Raw genomic sequence first — 22383 nt, 5'->3', positions numbered from 1 at the left:
TCTCCTGGGAACCTTGCTCTGTCCCTTGGTTTGAGCACGAGGGACCGTGGGGAACAAGAACCAGTGCTTGTTGAGCTCCCGCCAGAACCTGTGCTCACCCCTACCTGAGGCCGCCTCAGCACAAAGGAGGGCCTGGGGCTCCTGGTGGCAGGCACCCATGCAAGCTCCCTTTCTCGCAGTGCTGGGAGGATGCCCAAAGCCTCCTGAGGCTGCTCCCTGTGGCTCACCTATGGGGTCATCATGGGTCAGAATAGACTCGGTGACACTGGGCAGAGGAAGCTATGTGACAATCCGTCCTCCCCACCTTTCAGAGGAGAAGCAGCCCAGCCCATCTCCAAGTGCCACCATGGCCACGACGGGGTGGCCTTCAAGAACAGGCCATGGTTTCTCCCTGTTTGGGAAGCCTGCAATCTGCACTCAGAACTCAGGCTCTGGGGGGAGGGGCCTCCACTAGTGCCCGACATCCTGGTCTCGGCTTCTCTGGGGTGCCTGGACAGTGTCCTTTGAGAACTGGAGGACACCCACATCCCCTCTGTGCCCAAAGGGTTGTTTATCTCTCCCAGGGGGCATGTGGCCTCATTAACATGACAAAGGATCCTGCCTACTGACAAGATGTTGGTATCAGGTCCAGGAGTGGTGTTGGGATCAGGTCCGGACATGGTAGTATTGGGATCAGGTCCCTTTAGTTAGTGGCCCCCATGCAGCAGGAGAATCACCACCCAGGCCTGAGCCAGCCTCACCACGGTTATGTCCGAGCCCATTCTGCAGCCCCTCCTCCCACCTGACCAAGCCCGAGTGCCCTCTCCAGGGGCTACTCCCACCTGGTAAAGTCTCTCTGGCTCCCCAGCCTTGCTTCTACGGAGCCTCCTGGCTGCAGGTGTAGGGCAGGACTTAGGGCGCATATTTAGGGATATACTCAATCTGTAGGCACAGAATTTAGGGGTCTTGTCAGGTTCTGGTCTGACCACTCAGCTAAGCTTCAAAGCTGGACAGTTAGAGGGCACTGTTGGGGGGTTGTGGTCATGGACAGGGTGTTGTCAGGGTTCCCTGGGGCCTGGTCCCTACAGGGCCAGTCTCTCACTGGCCTGCGAGGGCTACCTGGCCCCTGGTCACTGTCCAGAGCCCCCTGGTGACTGGGTGATGTTCTCAGGTTTCGTCCCCCACTGCCTTGAGACTCTGCTGATGGACCAGGCCTTCTGGCTGCGGGCGCCTGAGGATGGGGACCAGGCAGTCTTGGAGGTCCGCCTTGAGGAGGGGGCCCTGAGGCAGATGCATGAGAACCTGCTCCAGCAAGAAGGTGAGCTGGAGGCGTGGCTAGGGCGGTGCTAGGCTGTGAGAAGCCTTGGGGTGGGATGGATCTGGGCGGGGCTGGGTAGGGTAGGGCTAGGGACCATATCAGGATGGGACTGAGGCTGCAGGCAGGCTAGGGACCACAGGGCTGGGCATGGCTAGGGTGTGGTCTGTATGGATGTGGCTAGGGCAGCACCAGGCTGGGGAGGGACTGGGCGTGGTTGGGGCCTGGTTGGGGGGCGGGGCTTGGTCCTGCCCAGTATGACTGCAGTGGAGGCTTGTTGGAGTCCTGTGAATTGCAGTGGGGGAGGGGGTGGCAGAAACAGGGTCTGGGGTGATGCTGACAGCTTTTTGCCCAGGTGCAGCCACTGCATCATTAAGATCCCCTACCAGAAGGTGGTCTCCCACGGGGACGCTGAGTCCACAGGCTCACAAAGGGGCTGCCCTACCCTCACCACAGGGGAAAAGGCTCTTCATAACACAGACCGGGAAACAGGCGCAGAGAGAGACTGAGGCTGAGCCACGACCTCGGGCCTGCTTCTGGGGTCCCCGCAGCAGGAAACATGGGTTCTGGGGTATAGAGGGGCCTTCAGTGACAACCCCATACTTTTAAAGGGTCCTACTTTGTCCTGGGTCCTGACCGCCGCATGAGGACAGTGACTGGTTCCGGGGGTGCGAGGAAGGGCTCCCAGGGAGGGGCAGCCTCAGAAGTGGACTGCCGGGCTCCCAGCGAGTGCTCAGAGGAGGTGGCTGCAGCCCTGGAACCCTTGGCTCCATTTCATCAGTGAGTACCCACCAGCATTTGCACTCAGACCCGCCCAGCTAGGGCCAGGACAACAGCTAGCCAATATGTCAGCCTGGCCATCCGGGAGCAGTCTGGGGCAGAAGTGCCTGCCCAACTCCGTGCCTTCCTTGTCCATTCTGCCTTTCCCAAAAGCTCCTGAGGAAGAAGCAGCCACTACTCTGCCTGGCCAGCAGGCCTCTGCTCACTTGTTAAATGTGGGCGGAGCACTGGCTTTGGAGCTTCCTGGCAGCCAAAGTGAAAAGGGAAACTCCCTCTTCTGGGGATTGCACAGTGTCTGAGAGATAGTGAGCAGAGACCAGAGGGCCCTTTGTCCCCTGAGTGCAGCCATGAGCCCTGTGTGCTGTGGTCAGCAGGCCCCACGTGGACATCAGTCCATTCCCAAGCATGTGCTTCCTGGAGTGCTAGGTTGAGAGGGGCAGTGGTCTTCTGCCCCCTTCCTCTCAGGGTTTCCCACTGAGGAGCTGTTTTCTGAGGCCACACGGCCAAGGAGGCAGCAGAGCCAGGATTTGAACCTGGGTCAGCAGAGCCTGGCCTGTACTGAACTGCTGGTGGTAGATGGCTCCTGGGTGCTGTGGGGTGCGGGGGTCTCTTAGGCTAGAGGCCACACCATACCAGCAGGCCCCTGAGCTGCACCTGTGGGCAGGTGTAGGAGGGGGAGCATTAGGGAGGCCAAGAGTCTTTGGCCACTAGGGGGTGGGTGTGCAGGATTTCTGGTCTCCACGGAGTCTCTGCTGGCCTGAACCTGCAGTCCCAGCAGCTCAGAGCACTGTTCCCTTTCCAGGTGGGCTCTACAAGTCTCCTGGGACCCCACAGATGACTTGGAGGATGAGCCTATGGCTCACGGGCTCCCGATGGCAGGTAATTGGCAGGGGGCTTGGGGGGCTGAGGTGTGGGTGCCGACTTGGCTTAACTGACTACCACCCCCAGACATACACACACACACACACACACACACACACAAAGCTTCAGTGTGCCCTCGGAGGCCTGGCCAGCCTGACCACCTCACGCTCATCAAGAATGACTCCCATGCAGGTTGGGGATCCCATGTGTTTGGGGGGTGGGGCCACAGGGGGAGCAGCTGACCCCTGCCAACATTCCAGAGGGCTCAAGGGTGAGGCAGGGGCTTGCCCTGCAAGGTCTACTGTTTGGGACTGGGTCCACCAGAAGCCCTTAGGCTGGGATGGGGCTGGGGTCCCGACTGGTCTCCACACACCTGCAACCTGGACAGAAGGGCCCGGCTGGGGATGGGCGGTCCCCTGGTCCCATGGGGTTGATTCTAGGCCGTGTCCCTCCTGGGGTCACTGTCCACCTTCTAGCCCATGTGTCCTTGGGCAGATTATCAGCTGCCCTCTCTGCAAACCCTGTACTCAAATACAGTCACCTCCTGGAGTTGCTGGTGGGCATGGATTCGGGGCTCCCTCCCTCTCTCACCCCACAGAGGGAAGGTGTATCTGTGAGTGAGCCCCTCCCTGGCCTAGCCCCAGCACTGACCACCTCTCCTGCCTGCAGTGGGTGGCCTGGTCACGGCGCTGGCTGACTGTCAGGGCTCCGGCCCCGAGGAGCTGACCTTCCGAGAGGGGGAGCTCATCCAGATCCTGGGAGCCTGGGTGCCAGGCATGGCCTGGTGTCTCGGCCAGCACTCAGACTCCGGCCAGGTTGGCTTTGTGCAGACGAAACTCATCAGCCGGCAGGGCCAGCCTCAGTGAGTAGACTCACCCCCAACCTGGGTGGTCTCTGAGACCCCAAAGAATGCTCTTTGGGAACACAGCTCCAGGAGGAATCCCACCTCTGAGAACAAGGTGGCAGTCTATGTGACTCAAATATCCCTGAAGTGGCCAAAACTGGAGCTAGAAGAGCCAGTGGTAGAGAGCCCTCCCTTAACCTGGAAGGGTGATGGGCTGGGTTCCACTGACTCAGTTTTAGCCAAAGAGGCTGGGCTGCAGCTCTGGGACTGTCCTGGGAGCACAGGATTTTCTGGAACCTTCCCTGAGGGCTCACCCTGAATTCCAAAGTGCATTTCATGGTTTCAAGTTTGCTCTTGGCTAACTGAGTCCTGGCAGCAAAGTTCACTTCCTCCCACCCCAGTTACTTCCTGTCCCTACCTCCCCTCCCCTCCCCTTCCCCTGCTTCTTTCTTCAGGCAGCTGACCGCTGAATGCCTAGGTCCTCGTCCCTTGGGCTGTGGAAGGCTCCAGCAGAGCTGGTGTGAGGGACTGTGAGGGGGCATTTGAGGTGGGGCTTTGAAGGCTGTGTAGGAGTTCATCAACCCAGGAAGCCATACCCCTAACCTCTCCTGTTCATGCCCTGTGGGCACTCCTTGAAGGCAGGCTCTGTTTGGTCTTTATTTCTGTGTCCTCCTGTGTCTAGGGGATTGAGGGGCAAGGAAGGGGGCCTGAAGGCAGTTCTCTCATGCAATCTCTCGGGAACATCTTACTGAATGCAACATGGTGTCCTTCCCAGGTTGGAAAACTCGATCTTTCTTAGCAAGGAGGAGAGCTCCTTCTTCAGCCCTGAGAGCTGCTTCTCAGAGCAGGATGCCCGGCAGCTGCTAGGGAGGACTTCCTGGCCAGACATCTGTACCCAGTACAGCCTGGGTATGTGGGGAGACACCTGCACTCAGTACAGCCTGAGTATGTGGGGCGGACACCTGTATCCAGTACAGTCTGGGTATGTGTGTGTGGTGGGAGGGATGCCTGCACTCAGTACAGTCTGGGTATGTGTGTATGTGTATGTGTGGGAGAGGGATGCCTACACCCAGTACAGTCTGGTTAGGTGTGAGGTGGGGGGGAGGAATGCCTGCATCAAGTACAGCTTGGGTATGGGGGGGCGTGTCTCCTGCACCAAGTACAGCTTAAGCAGGTGGGGTGGTTGGGGAGATTCTTGCACCCAATACAGCTTGAGCAGGTGTGTGTGTGTGTGTTTTGGGGGATCTCCTGCACCCAGAACAGCTTGGGAAGGTGTGTGTGTGTGTGTGTGTGTGTGTGTGTGTGTATGTGTGTTTGGGGGGGGGAGGGTCTCCTGCCCCAGTAGAGCTTGGGTGTGTGTGTATATGTGGGCGCGGAGGGGGGGCACTCCTGCACCCAGTACAGCTTGGGCAGGTGTGTGTGTGTGTGTGTATTTGGGGGGGAGGATTTCCTGCACCCAGTAGAGCTTGGGAGTGTGTGTGTGTGCATGTGTGGGCAGAGGGGGGGCGCTCCCGCACCCAGTACAGCTTGAGCAGGTGGCAGGCAGACACAGAGGGAGCTACAGCTCATGTCAGCACCCTCCTCCTATAGGGTCTGTCTGTCACTGCGCTGATGGCTGATGGGAAGGGGAAGAGGCTGGGCTGTTTGGGATGGGATTTGACCCACCGAGGCAAGAGGGCAGCCATGGGAGGGGTCTGCTAGGAGCAGGCTCAGAGGAGCCCATTGCCTGTGGCCTGCTGTGTAGAGCGAGGGTGGGGGTGGAGTAGCCAGTGAGCACCTTGGGAGGGTGAGCACCTGCTCCCCCTGCCCTACAGGGCCTCTGGAAGATAGTCCCACAAAGCAGGGCCGACCTGAGTCTGGAGATCAGGGTTGTGGGCTCGGCCCAGTGACGACAGTGCTTCTTCTCTTTGCAGACCGACTGGAGGAAGCTCAGCTTGATTGGCCAGGGGAACACGGTAAGCTCTGCCTGTGTGGCCAGGGGGTCAGGCTGGGCCTGCAGCTGGGCAGGGCACAGGAGGGCTGGACAGAGGTGGGACCCCAGGGTATGAGGCCCCTTACCACTGTAGCTGTCTAGCACACATGTCAGGCCAGCCCCTCTGAGGTGGCAGGGGCAAAGCCTCCCCCCACCCTGCCCAGGTTTGGCATCTGCCAGAGAGCAGTGAGTCACCCCAGTCCTGGTGTCCCCATGTGTCAAGGGCTGACATTTGGGGTTGCCGGGCCTTTCTTCTGAGGTGCTCTCAAGGGACTTGACTCCTCCCCCACTCAGTCACAGCCACTCCTGCTAGCATGCGCTCAGGCAGCTGGGACCAACAATGAGAGGAGGCCACAGCTCTCTGTAGGAGCAGAAGAATCCAGAGCTTCACAGGGACCCATCCCCCAGCACAGAAAGACCCCCACCCACCCACTCCCTCCCCTTCTACCTCAGCCCCACCCAGTATAGAAATGTAGGCAGGTCAAACCTGCCTAGAGGGGGCTCGGGAGGAAGGGCTGCAGATCTGCTTCTAAAAGCTTAGCCCCAGGGACCCTGTGGAGCACAGTTCCCCCCCCCCCCACACACACACAGGCGGGGTCACAGGCAGCAGGGTCACGCGCTGGCAACAGGTTGATGTAGGTTTCAGTTTGGGGGCCCGCAGTAGTTATTGGCTTGATCTCTGTCTCATGTGTAACTGTACCATATAGATACATTGTTTTTCACATAGCTGCCATATGGATACATTGTTTCAGTGTGATGTGTCATGGACACATTTTTTCACATGTAACTGTTATATGGATACATCGTTTCATGTATAACTGTGTCTGTATAGACACAGCTCCATGTATAATGGAGCCATACGGATACATTGCTTCACACATAATGGTGTCCATGAAGACACATTGTTCCATGCATAGCTGAGTCATATAGACACATCATTTCAAGCTCAACTGTCATATAGATACATTGTTTCCCATGCAATTGCCCCTGTGTAGATACCTATTTCACATGTAGCTGTGCTGTGTACTGTTTCACGGGTAACCTATGCCATATCAATACATTGTTTTGTGTGTGACTCTGTCCTATGGCAACATGGTTTCCTGTGAGACAGTCTTGTGTAGATACATTGTTGAAACGCCTTCCTGAGGCATGGTGGAGGTTGGCAGAGCCCATCAGCTTTCCATTCAGCAGTACTGATGCGTTCTGCTTCCTCCCATGGAGACTGTCCCTCATCCTCACTATCGCCCACCCCGCGTCTTCTCTGAGCTCCCTGACCCCCTTCTCCTCCTTCCTTGGCCTGGACCTTTATCTTGGAGTGTGTGCTGCCCTTTGAATGGTCTGGGTGTTTGTAAAGGGCAGTGAATTTGGGAGCAATCACTGATAACCCCCAAACCTGCTTTCAGACCAGGGGGATCATGGGTGAGATGAGGAGGACCCCTGGGAGAGCAGATTGGCCCACAGGCAGCTAACATCCCCACAGCTCACTGCAGCCCTGGGGGGGACACAATGGGGACACTGAGGCCCCATCACAGGGCCCGGGTCCTGGGTGATGTATGTGCTGTGTCCCTGCCCTGTCACAGGGCTTAGACCTAGACTCCCTCCCACCTGCTGTGTCTGTGACCTGCAGAGCCCCCCCTGCCTGAGCTCAGCCTGCAGCCCAGTGAGACCCCGCAGAAGGTGAGGAATGTTCTGGAACAGTGCAAGACCTGCCAGGCCCACCCCGGGGAGCCAGCATCCTGGGGGCTGTCCCCAGAGCCCGGAGGGCAGAGCCCAGCCAACGCCGAGGAACCTAGCCTCTGCCTGGATGCAGAAACCAACTGGATGGACTTGCAAGCACTGGGCACGACGCTGCAGTGGCTGGACTTCCCTGGGTACCAGGCCTCCTTCGGGCACCTGTATGCACCATCCCCGCTGGGGCCCGGCAGCCTGCCCTGCAGCCTGGCCGATGAGGAGGAGTTGGCTGGCCATCTGGCGCGGGCCCGGGAGGTGGCCAAGAGGGCGGACCTTCCCATGGCCCTGGCCAGGCTGTGCTTTCTGCTGGGCCGGCTCTGCGTCGGGAAGCTGAAGCTCTCGCAGGCCCGGGTGTACCTGGAGGAGGCCCTGGGCTCCCTGGGTGGCTGCTTTGGGGACCTCCCCCTCACCATGGCCCTGTACAGCCTCCTGGCCACCATCCACCTCAGGCAGAAGAACCGGGACAAGTGTGTGCTAATGGTGGACAAGGCGGTGGCCCTGCTTCTGGGCATGCCGGGCCCCGTCTGTGGCTCAGAGGCCCAGTTGCTGCAGCTGGCCCTGCAAAGGGCAGTGCGGGCACAGAGTGCAGCGGCTGAGGCCCGGGCCTGCTTCCTGCTGGCCCGGCACCACTGGAGCCTCAAGCAGCCTGAGGGCGCCCTGCCCTTCCTAGAGAGACTGCTGGTCCTGCAGGGCCACCTGGAGGCCCTGGACACCACCTGGATTGTCGGCTGCTACCAGCGGCTGGCTGACATCTACAGCCGTCAGTGCCTGCCCCATCTGGCCCTGAGCTGCGCCCGTGTGGCCTCGCTGCGTGCATGTGGTTCCCTGGCCAGTGCCCTGTGGAGTGTGGACCTGGTCTTGCGTCATGCCCCACGGCTTCATGGCCCGTGGCAGGTGGTCCCCTGCCTCCCGGCCCCCATCACCCCCTACCTGTGGCAGGCGCTTGCCTCCCCTGGGGCAAGGACAGAACGGACGCTGCGGGCCTCGCTCTATGTCAGCCTGGCCCAAGTGCACAGTGACCACGGGCAGCACGGGCGGGCCGTGGCCCTCTTGATGCAGGCCATGGATGCCGAGGCTCCATCCGGAGCCTGCCCCGTTGTGGATCACCTGGTGGCCCTGGCCTGGGTGCACTTGCTCCAGGGCCAGAGCGCGGTGGCCCTGGACGTCCTGGAATCCATCGAGGACTCAGCCACAGCGAGCGAGGAGCAGGAAGGTGTGGTTGTCAACATGAAGGCTGTGGCACTGAGGAGGCTGGGCAGGACCCGGCGGGCGGCCGAGGGCTACTACTGCGCTCTGCGTGTGGCCAGGCGACAGGGCCGGTGGCGGGACCAGGCCGTGGTGCTGGCCAACCTCGGGGTGCTGTGTTTGCAGGCGGGTGCTGGGCAGCTGGCCGAGCACTACCTGGTGGGGGCCGTGAAGCGCTTCTCCAAGCTGCCTGGCACGCAGTGGGGCCGCGACTTCACACAGGTCCTGCTGCTGCTGGCCCACCTGTACGCCTGCAGGGGCCTGGCCCGGCAGAGCTGCCACTGCTATGAATGGGCCTTCCTGGTGGCCATGGAGACCGGCCACTTTGAGAGTAAGTCCCACAGCTCCTGCCTCTACCCCCAAGTCCACCTCTCAGGGTCCTGCTGGGCACCCAGAAGCATGCTCTCTCCCCAGTTTGGTGCCCAGTACTTCCGCAACCATCTGGGTTGGAGGCCTGTGTCCCCCCTCTCTCCAGCTGCCGGTGGGCGGGCTGTTTGGTTGTAAATATGCCTTATGGTTGAGAGACGTCTGGAGGCTCTGCAAAGTCAGGCAGGAGCAGGAGTGTAGGAACCTTGGTGCCTCCCCCCCACACCCGCACCATGCTGACAGCCCACATCAGGGCCACCGATTCCAACCGGGGCCATGCAGGAGGGGTGTGCGGTGCCTGCTTTGTCAGAGGTAGGTGGCCAGGTCTCTGTCTGGAGGCTGCTCTGAGGAGACTTGACCTTCTGTCTTTCTGCTGACCAGTGAGTCCCGGAGCGTCTGCGCCCAGTTGCTCACCAGCCTGCTGTGGCTCCCAGCCTTGGGAACAGCAAGTGCATGGCTGTGATACATTGTTACCACCAGCGACTGGAACAGATACACTGTTGCTAATGAGGTGCCACAGTCTTCAGAGCTGCCAGTCTCGGTGGTGGTGGTGGTGGTGTCTGACAAGGGCATGTTGCCCATGGCGTGGCACTCTCCCAGAGCCTGCTCCTCTTCTTCTCCCCTCCTCCCCCTGGAAGCCCCCCTCTTCTCGCTTGCTGTCTCTGTGGTTTTGTTTTTGCCTGTAGTTGGAGTCGGACAGTGACAGCAGGTCTACACTCAGCCCACCTCTGCCCCAGGGCAACCCACCCCTAGGACAGTGTGGAAGGTCCTCACAGGTGTCCCCGCTGTCCAGCTCCATGGAAGCAGACTGCCTCTTGTCTCTCCTTACGAGTAGCTGGGGAATTCGAACTGACAACCTTCTGATTCTTGCAACGACTAGGGACCCTCTGTGTCTTTTTGGGACCTGGGGGCTCACTCCCTCCACTTCTGAGTGGTTGCCCGCTGACCCCCTGTTCATCAGCACCTGTGTCGTCCAGGGGCTTTTGAGGCTCAACCACACACAGAAGGTGTCCACCCTGATGTTGTGTTCCAAGTCCAGCGTCATGGCATGCCAGCATTTGTGGGCTGCCCCGAGATAAACCCCACAGGCAGGCCCACCCTCCTGAACAACAGGCTCATGGCTGCGTGGACTGGAAGGTGTGGGTGTAGAGCAGGTGCAAACAGCCTCTGGGGGCCTTGAGGTGACCACCGCCCCCTGTCCTGCCTGCCCAGGCCAGCTGTGTGCCGTCCAGCGCCTGTGCCACTTCTACAGCTCGGTGCAGCCCAGCAAGGCCCACTCTGTGGTCTACCACGAGCTGCAGCTCTCGTTGGTCCGCAGGACAGCCGACAGGGCACGGGAGGGCCGCCTCCTGGAGACCATCAGCCAGCTGTACCTGTCCCTGGGCACAGAGCGGTAAGCACTGTCCCCCGAGGGGCAGGGGGTGTCCCTAGATAGTCAGTGCACCTTTGCACTGTCCTCGGCCTACCAGAGCAGTCACTGCTGCCCTGCTTTGTCCCTGCCCTCTGTGCCCCTGACTCTGGAAGCGGCTGAGACAGGGGGTGGGGTGGAGCCGCAGAGGGTCCCAGCCACTCCTCCGCCTGCTCCCTGGGAGGGGGGGATCTCAGTCCCCTGATGGACTTTGGGCCCCTCCTGCACCTCCTGACTGGCAGGTGGCGGGGGTGGGAAGGGGACAGTGGCATGCTGCAGAGACACCTCCCCTCCTCCTGACCTGGCCTGGGCAGCAGAGAGGGTGGGGCCAGGCTTCTAGCTTTGCTGCCCCCACCCCACCCCTGGCCTGTTTCAGTGCTGGAACAAGGAGCCCCCCCATGCAGGAAGAACAGAACCTGGGGTGGGTCCCCAGGACGGGCCTCTGATGGGCAGTGTCTGGCAGGGCCTACAGGTCAGCACTGGACTACACCAAGCGGAGCCTGGCCATCTTCATTGACCTGCAGGAGAAGCGGAAGGAGGCCCACGCGTGGCTACGGGCCGGCCAGATCTACTACCAACTGCAGCAGCATGAGCTGGTGGACCTATACATCCAGGTGCGGGGGGCACGGGACTGGAGGCCTGCCTGCAGGTGAGAGTGGGGTTGGGGCTGGGGGCCGTGCTTCTGGGGAGTGGGGGGAAGCAGGGCAGAAGAGCAGGGCCGAGTGATGCTGGTGTGTGTGTGCTTATTCACTGACTCAGTGAATCATTCACTCCTTCGCCCTCCTGGGTCCCTCAGGTTCCCCACTTCCCACCTCTCCCTGGTCCCCATTTTCCTGTGGGAGAGGGGATGACATCATGACAAACCGTGGAGAATCAGGGCTCAGCTCTGGGACACATACCTGGGGGACATATTTGACTTGTGACCATATGCACGTGTGTCAGGAGCCTAGGGTTGGCGGTTCAGATTCACTGGATGCTCCTCAGAAGGAAGATGAGGCTGTGGATGCCTGTCCTGGGTGGCGGGAGTCTCTGTGGCCTCCCTGACAGTGGTTCAGTATGTATATTTGGAGGGAGTTATCTTAGGATCCCACAAGGGTCACTGAGTTGTCATCCACTTGCTGGCAGTTAGTTTAACACATCAGGTCACAAGGTCGTGGGCTAGCGAGCCATCAGGTGGCATCCTGGGCCCCCTCTGGTGAGGGGTAGGGGGATCTGTGATAGTTTTGAGGTCAAATCCTTCTCTCCTGTGAGACTAGGTTTTGCTTTTATAACCTCTGCTGATTCAACCAGGCCCACCAACACTGCAAAGAGTAACTGCTTTAAAGGCCATGCAGCTACTCCCGCAGCCACCATGTGGGTACTTGCTCACCATGGCCTGTGAGGCCGAGTAAGGCAGGTCCAGGAAATTGCTGAGGATAAAAATCTCTATGGGTGCACACAGCCTCATACTTTCTCCCTTGTAGCAGCTGGTGCATTTGAACTGCCAGCCTGGTGGTCAACAGCCCAACACCTGACCCACTGCACTACCAGCCCTCCTCCTCACAGCCCAGCCCTGCTGGAGGGACCTCGGTATTCCTGGGATCGAGGTTACGGAGAGGATGGCTGGTCACTCCAGGGAGGGTGTGAGAGGAGAGAGGCAACCGTGGACACAGACACACCAGGCTCAGCCTACAGGATGGGACAGTGCTGGGCCCTGGAGGCTGGGCACCGAGTCCGGGCCGCTATCTCTGTTCCCTCTGGAAGCCCACACCCTACCCAGGGACGATCAGCCCATCCCAGCTCTAGTGGCTCTAAGCTCCTTGGCTTGTGGCTGCAGCCCTGCAGCCTCAGCCCCTGATCGCCCCTTTGCCCCCCTCTTCGTCTCTCCTCTGTGATAAGGACGCTGCTTACAGGGAACTAGGGCCTGCCCTGTCCGTGTGACCCCAGGGTGACTTAGCTGGTAGGGGCTGCCAAGGCTCCTCTTTAAACAAAGACATAGTACCAGGCCCCAGAGTAGAAGGGTCACCTCACCAGAGAGCCCAGCAGAGGGCCAGAGTCTCACGCATTGTCCCTGCAGGTGGCCCAGAATGCGGCCTTGTACACCGGGGACCCCCGGCTGGGCTTGGAGCTGTTTGAGGCAGCGGGGGACATCTTCTTCAATGGCAGCTGGGAGCAGGAAAAGGCTGTCACCTTCTACAGGGTGAGAGCTAGGGGACTGCAGCCAGCGGGGCACCCACCCACACAGCTAGCCAAGGCACACTGTGCTGAGCCACAGTGGCCTTCCCCCTGGACAAATGGGGAAACCGAGGCTTAGAGAGGCAGTGGGGAAGCTGGGGGAGGGTCTGGACTTAGGTGCCACATGGCTCTCGGGTGCAAACAGTGGGGGTGGAGACTGAGCAGGGTCTGGGGCATCCTGGGCCCTGGGGTCCAGGTGGGGTGGGGGCTGAGGTTTGGTGGGTAGCCGGGCAGTCAGCCCCGCTCTGCAGGCTCCCTGCACAGGGCTTTGCTAGCTGGGTCTTAGTTTTTCCTTCTGTAGCTTGGGCCCGGCCTCTCTGCTGGGGGATAGTTGTGGACTGCTTGGGGTTTCCACAAGGGTGTCTGACCACATCTCTGCCACAGGACCAGGCACTGCCTCTGGCACTGGCCACGGGGAGCCAGGAGGCGGAGCTTCGACTGTGTAACAAGCTGACGGTGCTCCTCAGCATGCTGGGGTCCCCCCAGGAAGGGCTGGAGTTTGCGCACACGGCCCTGGCGCTCAGCGTCACCCTGGGTGAGACCCCAGCCCTCCTGCCTTCAAGTTCCCCGAGTCCTCCCAAACCTAGGACCTGAGGGGCAGGTGCAACAGGCTCCACCCCACTCCCCAGGCCCCCTGCCAGCCCCTCACCCGCTCACTCTATCCCAGGGGAGCCCCCTCCCAGTGCTAGGCCCAATCTTTGGCAGAACCCACACCCACACTCAGGACCCTTGCCTGTCTCTCATGGTCAGGCAGAGCCCCCGCTCTGTGCTCACTGCCCCCACCCACCTCACCCTGGATGAAATTCCCACCCAGAGGTGGGTCCCTGAGTGCCTGGGGGCCCCTCTATCCCTGCACCCCAAGACTAGAGCCTGGGTGCTGCCAATGGGGGCCTGGCATGGGAGTGGTGGGGTCATCAAGGATGAACCCAGGAAGATACAGAGCCAGGTGCCCACCCGATGCCCCAGGTGCCCCTAGTGGCCCTGGCAACCCACCGGCCAGCTGCAGGTCCAGCTTTGCCGTGTCTAGGTGGGTGGGTGCTCGGCCAACTCTCGCTGACCGTACCATGCCATCTGCCTGCAGGACACCAGCTGAACGAGCGTGTGGCCTGCCATCGGCTGGCCACCCTGCACCACCGACTGGGCCAGGGTGAGCTGGCCGAGCACTTCTATCTCAAGGCGCTGGCACTGTGCAGCTCACCGCTGGAGTTCCCCGAGGAGACACTGTACTACGTGAAGGTCTACCTGCTGCTGGGCGACATCATCTTCTATGACCTCAAGGTGGGGCTGTCGGGGCCCTGACAAGGGAGGGACTGCCCTGCACCCAGGTCCCCTGTGTAGAGGGTCCCAGACCCAGGGGGTGGGCCATGGAGCAAGAAGAGTGTGATGTGCATACACATGCTCACTGTGCACATGTGTGCATGTGTCCATGTGCTCATACACAGTGCACATGCATGCTCATATGCAGATGTGTGTCCTTGTACCCACGTGCCCATACCTAGACACAGTGCACACACATCCTCACATGCACATGTATGCTCACATGCACAGAGGGGGGGCCCCCCCATGGCACACAGCGGGGGTTTCTCACTATTATTCCCTGAGGCCTCTAAGGGAACAACGGTGGGGATCTGTCCAAAAGCCCTCAGCGCTGCAGAGGTGAGAGGTCTGTCAGGACCCCCAGGGACACACAGAGGTGTACGTGCTCTTCCCTGCGGCACTCACAGGGTTAGCCTGGGCCCTCCTGGGTATTAGCCTAGGTGGGGTGGGGGCTGCCCCGAGACACACAGGGGACACGTGCTCAGTTTCTGTTCAGGAACAGCCCAGCTGCCATGGACACTCTGGCTTGGTTCAGGAAGTGGAGAACTAGGTCTTGCAGGCCAGGTTTTAGGGGACTCTGGGGCTGAAGGACTCAGATGGTGGTCCCCTCAGATCTCCGCCCTGCAGTGGGCACAGACCAGGTCACCTACACACAGGTGTGCCATTGTCCCCCTTCATAGCACACCCCCCTACACACACACACACACACACACGCCCACCTCTGAGCTCTGTGCTGGCCAGAAGCTAAGCACCTTTGCTGGCTGGCCCAGGTGGCCCAGCTGTGCTCGGGTGACACCTTGTGGCCAGAAGCCAACACTCCACCACCTCTCCAGGTAAAGCTGGCAGAGGAGGGCACACTAACCACGGCATAATGTTTCTGGGTCTGCTGACCTCAAGACCAGCAGTTCGAAACCACTGGCCACCTCAAGGGAGAGGGAGGAGGCTGTTTTCTCCTGTAGAGAGTTACAGTTCTGCGATCCCACAGGAGCAGTCCTACCCTGCCCATTCCATGCAGTGAATTTGGTTTTGGGTTTGTGACTGAGGCTCTAGAACCTTCCAGGCCAGGGTGGGCACCCATGGTGGCTCTGCAGTCCCCCTGCGGGATGGCGGCCCTGTGACCCCATTACCATGAAGACCACCTGCTGAAACCCTTCTTGTTATCATGGGCAGCTGGGCAAGGGGAGCACACTGCACCACTGGGCTGTTAGGGCAGTGTCTACCTGCAGGGCGAGGAGCTGAGGCAGATGAGGGCATGGGCATCCTGTCTGAATCCGAGGGTCCTGGTGGGCCTGCGTGGGGCCATCTCCCTGTGATCTTGGGGACAGGGGCCTTATCACTCCACAGGCCTGTGGCTCAGTTACAGCTGCAGGGCCGGGAAGGCAGAGCACACCATCTCCACCTGCCCAGGATTGCCAGCACCTTGGGGCCCCGGGGAAGGAGACCGGAGGGCCAGTAAGGAGGGGCAGACCGTGAACTTGAGAATGCTGAATCAGACCAGGGGTCTCCAGGGTTACCTGTTGGAGGTGGGTCACCTGAGCCCTGTGTGGAGGCTCCCAGCCCCAGGAGGCGGGGGCAGGAAGCAGGAAGAGATGGTGTGCATCCTGACCTGCCAGTCACTCGCTGTGACTGGCTGTGCTCACTGTATACATGTGTGTCGGTGTGTCCATGTGCTCATATACACAGTGCACAAGCTTGTATATACACATGCACACATACTGAGACACGTTGAAGAGAGCACAGGCCTGTGTGAAAGCTCACGTGAACACACACACATGTACATGCACACTACCACCCAGTCTTGCCAGTTTTTTAGTAAAGATGCCCCTCTGCCATGGGGGTAGGGGCAGGGCGGGGCAGGGGCTCCCTCTGCCACAGCCCTGGCCCCCAACACAACAGGGTATGTGGTGGTCGGACGGGCCTCCAGTCCCACTGCCCTACCGTGGGGTGGCTGTTGAGATACAAGCAGCCCCTCTCCCTGCCAGGACCCGTTTGATGCGGCCGGGTACTACCAGCTGGCGCTGGCGGCAGCCGTGGACCTGGGCAACAAGCGCGCCCAGCTGAAGATCTACACGCGTCTGGCCACCATCTACCACAGCTTCCTGCTGGACCGCGAGCAGTCCCTTGTCTTCTACCGAAAAGCCAGGACCTTCGCCTCGGAGCTCCAGGGCCGCCGCTCCCCCCTGGCCCCGCCTCCTGTCGGCCCCGCCTACGCCCTGCCTGGCCCCGCCCCCAGCCCTTGCCCAGAGCGCCCCAGAGCCTGCTGGCTCCGCCCCCGACCGGTGCTGCCAGCGCCTGGCCTGGCCCCGCCCCCGGCCACGTCCTGAACACCCCAGGGCTGGCGTCAGGTCCCAGAGTGGACACTGAAGGGTAGGGACATCTCCCAGTGCCCCCGTTTTTGGGAAACTGAGGCACCGAGGGGGTGCTGGTAGCAATAAAGGCTTTTCAGCACTACTGGTTGGGTCCACAGGGTACATCAGGGATTCAGGCCCCTTCCTCAGGGACCCCAACTACTGCCCCACCCCCGGGTGCCAAAAGGAAAGACATGAGTCCATGAGACCCAGGCGTCCCTCCCTCATTCCCGCTGGTGACTCGGAGGGCAGCCTGGGCCAGCAATCTTGGCCAGTCGGAGGGCAGTGGTCGGGAATCATCCTCGGTGGGGCTTGGAACAGGTCTGACTACCAGGCCCTCTCAAGGTGAAGGGGGCACAGAGAGGGTAGGGGCTTGCCTGAGTCACACAGCAGTTAGGGGCAGGGCTGCAGCGCCCACCAGGGAGGGAGGGAGAAAGGCTGGGAGGCGGATGGGTGGGGGGCATAGTTTTCAGAACAGCAACATAAGCCCCTCCCTTGAGTGCCCCTGTGTGGTCCTCTGGCCAGCCCTACATCTGCTCTGTGGGGGTCTGTTAGTCAGGCTAGCGCAGGGTTAAAAAATGTCCATTAACACATGCCCAGAGAGCCAAGCATGGAACAAAGGAGTGGTGCATTGAACATGCTCAGAGGTTCCGGTTTCCCGCTGGTAGACATGGGTGGGCGCTAAACCTGAATTGGCCTACCTAGGCCAGGTGAATTCAATTCAGCCAATGGGGTCCATCAGGGATCATCTACCGCCTCCAGTGGAATCCTTGAAAAGGCAGGAGCCCAGAGTTAAGACACTTTTCTGCCTGAAGCTGAGCAGCTTCTGTCAGGCTGCATGTTCCGGAGGAGTCCTATGGGTGCCGTGTAAACCTGAAACTTCTCTCATAAAACTCACTTGGATCAGGAACCAGGCTTCGTTCTTTCTGGCACGGGGTCAAGGACCGAGGTATAACTCTAGCTCCAGAGAGATCTAACAGGTCCACCAGAGTGTGGAGACAGATGGCAACCTCTCCCTCCCCCTGGCCCCCTCTAGGCTCCTGCAGGGGAAGTCCGAGGCTGAGAGAGCTGTGTACCCCAGGGGAGTCACACCCACTGTCACATCCGTCTCTGTTAAGTGAGGCTTTTTTGGTTTGGGGTTTTGATGAAAATGGACACTAACCCAAGGCCACCCAGTGGTGTTCAGTCCAAGCTCACGGGAGGGGCGGCCTCATCTTCCGCCAGGAGAGCAGCTGCAGACTTGAGCAGCTGCAGACTTGAGCAGCTGCAGACTTGAACCGCTGACCTTCCCGTTAGTAGCCCAGCGCTCAACCAGGCGCCTGAGGAGTTGGAGCTCACATCAAATTAACTGTGAACTCCTGGGTGGCACCCACTCTTCCTCGTCCCAGAGAAGTCCCCCACCCCACCCCACCCCTCCCCTCCCTTGCCTATTAAACAGTCACCCCTCACTGAACAGATCCGGAAACTGAGGCAGGTGCTGGCGGTTCCTGGAGTCCCGGCTTCTACCTGAGGAGACGTGGCGGAGCTAGGTCAGCTGAGGAAGCTAGGTCAGCTGAGGAGAGGGCTCTACGGTTGCCATCCTTCCTCCTTCTGCTCTGGTACTGAGCCTCCCGCCGCTCTTCCCACCTCCGCCCGCCAGGTGCAGCAGAGAGCCTGCGCCAAGCCCAGCGGCCCTCGGACCGCCCTCTCTTCGGGTGGAGGTGGGGCTCTGGGACGAGGCCGGCCTGTGATTGGTGAAGAGTAAGGACCGCCCCCTGGCCCTCCCCACCCCCGTCGTGGTGGCTCAGATGCCGCAGATACACACAGGAGGGCCACCCTGGCCAGGCCACCTGCCCAGAGGGACTCCCTTGGGGATCTGTTCCCCCTACCCCTCCTGCCCTGCCCTGCCTTGCCCTGCACTCTCACCCCACCGCCCACCACGGGCTCCTGCGGACTAGCCTCTGGATGGCTGGGCCCAAGGCTAGGACACAGTAGCCACGGCCCTCTCAAGTTCAAACCCCCTCCCCACCACACAACAAGGATCTCAGGTGGACAAGAGCACCCATTTTTCTGAGCCCGTTTTGTCTCAATCAGGCTGACTGGTCCCACTGTGCCCCTCAGTAAAGCAGAGGGTCAGACACAGGGCCAGGGCCACTCATCCATGGGCCCTCCACAGCGCCTCAGCCCAGGGCTCAGGCATGGGGACCGTTAATGAGGACGGTGCAGGACTGGGCAGTGTTTCCTCCTCTTGTGCACAGGGCGGCTATAGATCAGAACCCACTCCAAGACGCTAACACCTTCTGCGACTCCCTGCCATGTCCCGCAGAAACTCGCCAACCCTGAGGGAAGGCCTTGTGGTGGTGGCTGCTGTTCAGACCCAAACCTGAGGGCACAGGGGAGCCAAAGGCCGGTGCAGAGCAGCACACCCGTCCAAGCCCACAGAGGGTCTTCCTGTCTCCCAGAAGCACACTCAAGAAAATGGCAGGGGTGGGGTGGCGGGGGGTGGGGGTGGGGAAGGCCATCCCACATCCAAGAAAGCAGAGGGCCTGGCCCTCGGCCGGTTCTCAGGGGTGGGAGGGTGCTGAAGCTCTCACCCAGGAGCAGAGATGGCGTGAACAATTCACATCCTCCACTAAGCGACAGGTCAGAACTGTCGCTGAGGGCTTCTGAGACTAACTTTCTACAGGAGTAGAAAGCCCTGCTCTGGGAGCGGCTGGTGGTGTCAAACTGGTGACCTTGCAGTTGGCAGCCCATTGGTAGCCTGCGATACCACCAGGGCAAAACTGAACCTATTGCTCTGAGCAGCAACAGTGAGTTAGGGATGCAATTATGCAGAGTACATTTCAGACGCGCTCTTTAAGCCTGAGTCTAACAGAGTCTGTGTTCACGGTCCCCACATTCACCCTGAGCCTCACAGATGATGAGCCCACCAAAAACAAAATGAGGAAGACTCCTCCCACAGTTCCAGAGGAGCTTCCAGGTTTAGAGGAGCTAGGAAGAAAGGCCTAGTGGTCCACTTCTGAAAGCCTTGTGGAGCCCCCAGTCCAGGCCACTGCTGACGACCGGGCTGGCCCAGAACCTGGCACGCTTGGTTTCCTTGTGGGCGAGGTCAGTTGTGGGAGGCAAAATGGTTTTGCCCCAGGTTGAATCCCCCAATGCATGCCAAACCTAAGACGCTGCTTGCTACACTAGGTAAATAATGTACATTTGGAGGTCCATGCAAGCCACTTAGAGGTTATTCTCCCAGAGGGTTATCAGCTATTGAAAGCAATCAGACTGTATAGTCCGTCCCAGCCTGAGTAGGGCCCACTCCCTTCTGCTAAGGGTAGTGGGTGGTTTCCTCGAAGGAGAGCCTCGAGCACCGGTTTTCAACCTGTGGTTTCAACCCTTTCGGAGGGGTCGCATGACCCTTTCACAGGGACTGCCTAAGACCATCAGAAAACACATATTTCCGATAGTCTTAGGAACCGAGACACTGCTCCTCTGTCCGTCTCCAGGCAGGTCTGCCCCCATGCAGATACGCCCACCGACAAGTACCCGGCCTGAAGACTGTTACCCATGTTACACCATGCTTCAAGACAAGATTTCACTTACTTGTCATCAGAAATAAATATTTCACAATACATAAGGACATATCATTTTGTGATTAATCACTATGCTTTCATTATGTTCAATCGTAATCCCTTCCCTTTCTATTGCATGTACACCCCTAGATTGTCCCTCTCCCATTGTTTGCTTGTATTGCCTTTGGTACAATCCCTTCCTGTTGTGTACATGGTCACCTGTCATTAGGGGGCTTGCACGCTCCCTAAAGACATATAAACCTTGGTTAGAAATGAACCCTCACCCCCTCTCTTCTGCACCTCCATGTGGACCACCAGCGGGGCTGAGGTGAGCGCACTGCCATGAAATGTGTCTGACTCCTTCATTTCTCTCTGACCTCTCCTATGCGCTATGACTTTAATCTATATCGTAGAACTGTACAGTGCGTCTGCGGCACCTCATGACGGTTAGAGGCTGGCTACTGTGTCCAGACAGCCGCTAACAATTACAGCACAGAGCACTCTCTTTCATGGCATCCACATGACAGCTACACGTGGAATTCTCTGTCACTGTGTCCACAGAGCAGCTACAGGTCTGGACGGACTGGGTCTGGGGGAGAGGGAGGCCCTGGGTATGGCGGGGGCTGCAGGCGTGGGCAGGCCTCCGGAGAGCAGTATGTTCTCTGCCGTCTTAAGCCCCACTGGGGCCACACAGAGCAGCTATCACTGGAGGGCTGGCCGAGGCCACCACTGGCCTCCTGTCCCCCGGATAGTTGCCAGGCATGTTTTGGCACTCTCTGGATGAGACAGTGCCCATGGGTTGTCCGGTCATCCAGCTGGGGCTCCACAGGTGGACACTGCCAGCCCCAGGGGTCCTGTGGGTGGAGGTACTACCTCCACAGGGGTCTGGACATGGCAGAGCGCTGGGCCTGCTGCACCCACCCTGAGCTGCTCCTGGCAACATCCTCCTCCACCTGCCCCCTTGTCCTGGCCCTGCCCACTGCCCATCCCCCCTCTCCCTCCTCCTCTTCTCCAACTCCCCCTCCCCATGTTCCCCCTGCTGTCTCTCTCTCCTCCTCTCTGCCTGCACCCTCTTGCCCCTCTCCTTGCCTCCCTTCCCTCCCTCGTCTTCTCTGCCCTCCCCCATTCTACTTCCAGATGAGGGTTTTGAGTCAGGCTCTCCAGAAGCCCCCTCCCCTTCCACCCGCCCAGAACACCCCTGTGCTCCTTGAGTGACCCCCTACGGCCCTGAGGGAGGGCAGTTGATCAGGGTTGGGCACTGCCGTCCACCCTCAGGGGAAGCCCAGTCACCGTGGTCCTCGGAGGACAGTGGCAACCCTGCTTTGTGCTCCCTGGGGTGGCCTCTTCAGGAAGAGCTCTTTTGACCTGGCTTTGCAGAGGCCCCTCCTCCAGCTCTGCCCTGGGGAAGGGAGGGTGTCATGGGGCCAGGGTCCCCGAGGGCTACAGAAAGCTCAGGACCACTGGCATCACTTGGGGTCACTCATCAGCCCCAGGACCTGGCCCAAGACCCTGGGCACAGGATGGCCCTGCCCTGAGCATAACAGGAGGGTCTTCCTGTCCTCTTAACCTCATCCCCACCATCTGCACCCCTGTTCTGGCTGCCTCTCAGTAGAAGGGTTCTGGATATGGGGGTGGAAGCTCCTGATCTGGGATAGCAGTGATGAGAGGCCGCAGCTGGAGGCTTCCAGGTGGACACTATCCACCTCAGGGCAACATCCATGTCCAACTTCATGGGGCATCTCTGGACAAAGGCCCTGCTCCTTAGAAGAAAGGAGGGCCAGAGAGACAGGCCCCAGGGCCAGGAGCTTCCTGCCAAGGATGGGCAGGGGGTCAGAACCCTGGGCCAGGAGCACTGGGCCTGGGATGGGCAGGGGGTTAGGCCCCTAGACTGAGGGGTCTGTCCTGGGCCAGAACTCTGAGTCTATAGACTGGCCTGGATTCCAAGCAGCTCCACCCCAACATGGACATGGGGGCTTCTTGGAACCAAAGAAGCAAGTGATGTGTGTGTGCATGTGTATGTGTCTATGTGTGCATATATGTGTGTCTGTGTGTGTGTGCGTGTACATGTGTGTGTCTGTATATATGTGTCTGTATGTGTGTGTATATATGTGTATGTGTATAGGTGTCTCTGTGTGTATGTGTCTGTGTCTGTATGTGTGTCTCTGTGTATGTGTCTATGTATGTGTGTCTGTATGTGTGCCTGTGCCTGTATGTGTGTCTCTGTGTGTATATATGTGTCTGTGTTTGTGTATATGTATGTATGTGTCTGTATGTATGCCTCTGTGTGTATGTATGTGTCTGTCTGTATGTGTATTATGTGTGTCTGAATGTGTGTCTGTGAGTATGTGTGTCTGTATGTGCATTGTGTCTGTGTGTCTGTATGTGTGTATGTGTGTGTCTGTATGTGCTTGTATGTTTATGGGTATGTTATAATGTGTGTATGTGTCTCTGTGTGTGTGCG

At 59.5% G+C, this 22383-nt stretch overlaps 1 protein-coding gene across 1 annotated transcript in view; it reads left to right on the top strand.

The window, feature by feature from the left end:
• Positions 1 to 16356, top strand: part of SH3TC1 (SH3 domain and tetratricopeptide repeats 1) — a 51276-nt gene extending 34920 nt beyond the window's left edge. Inside the window, exons 8-20 of the mRNA XM_075543615.1 lie at positions 1151 to 1297; positions 1906 to 2074; positions 2877 to 2953; positions 3605 to 3797; positions 4555 to 4688; positions 5693 to 5734; positions 7379 to 9058; positions 10306 to 10486; positions 10965 to 11115; positions 12558 to 12680; positions 13100 to 13250; positions 13797 to 13993; positions 16015 to 16356. Of these exons, the coding sequence (XP_075399730.1) occupies positions 1151 to 1297; positions 1906 to 2074; positions 2877 to 2953; positions 3605 to 3797; positions 4555 to 4688; positions 5693 to 5734; positions 7379 to 9058; positions 10306 to 10486; positions 10965 to 11115; positions 12558 to 12680; positions 13100 to 13250; positions 13797 to 13993; positions 16015 to 16356 (3587 nt within the window). The remainder of the gene's footprint in view (positions 1 to 1150; positions 1298 to 1905; positions 2075 to 2876; positions 2954 to 3604; positions 3798 to 4554; positions 4689 to 5692; positions 5735 to 7378; positions 9059 to 10305; positions 10487 to 10964; positions 11116 to 12557; positions 12681 to 13099; positions 13251 to 13796; positions 13994 to 16014) is intronic.
• Positions 16357 to 22383: the final 6027 nt, after the last annotated feature.

The sequence above is a fragment of the Tenrec ecaudatus genome, chromosome 3 (genome assembly GCF_050624435.1).
Source record: "Tenrec ecaudatus isolate mTenEca1 chromosome 3, mTenEca1.hap1, whole genome shotgun sequence".
NCBI lineage: Eukaryota > Metazoa > Chordata > Mammalia > Afrosoricida > Tenrecidae > Tenrec > Tenrec ecaudatus.
Note: the sequence above shows the minus strand (reverse complement) of the source record. Positions and strands in the feature narration are given on the sequence as shown.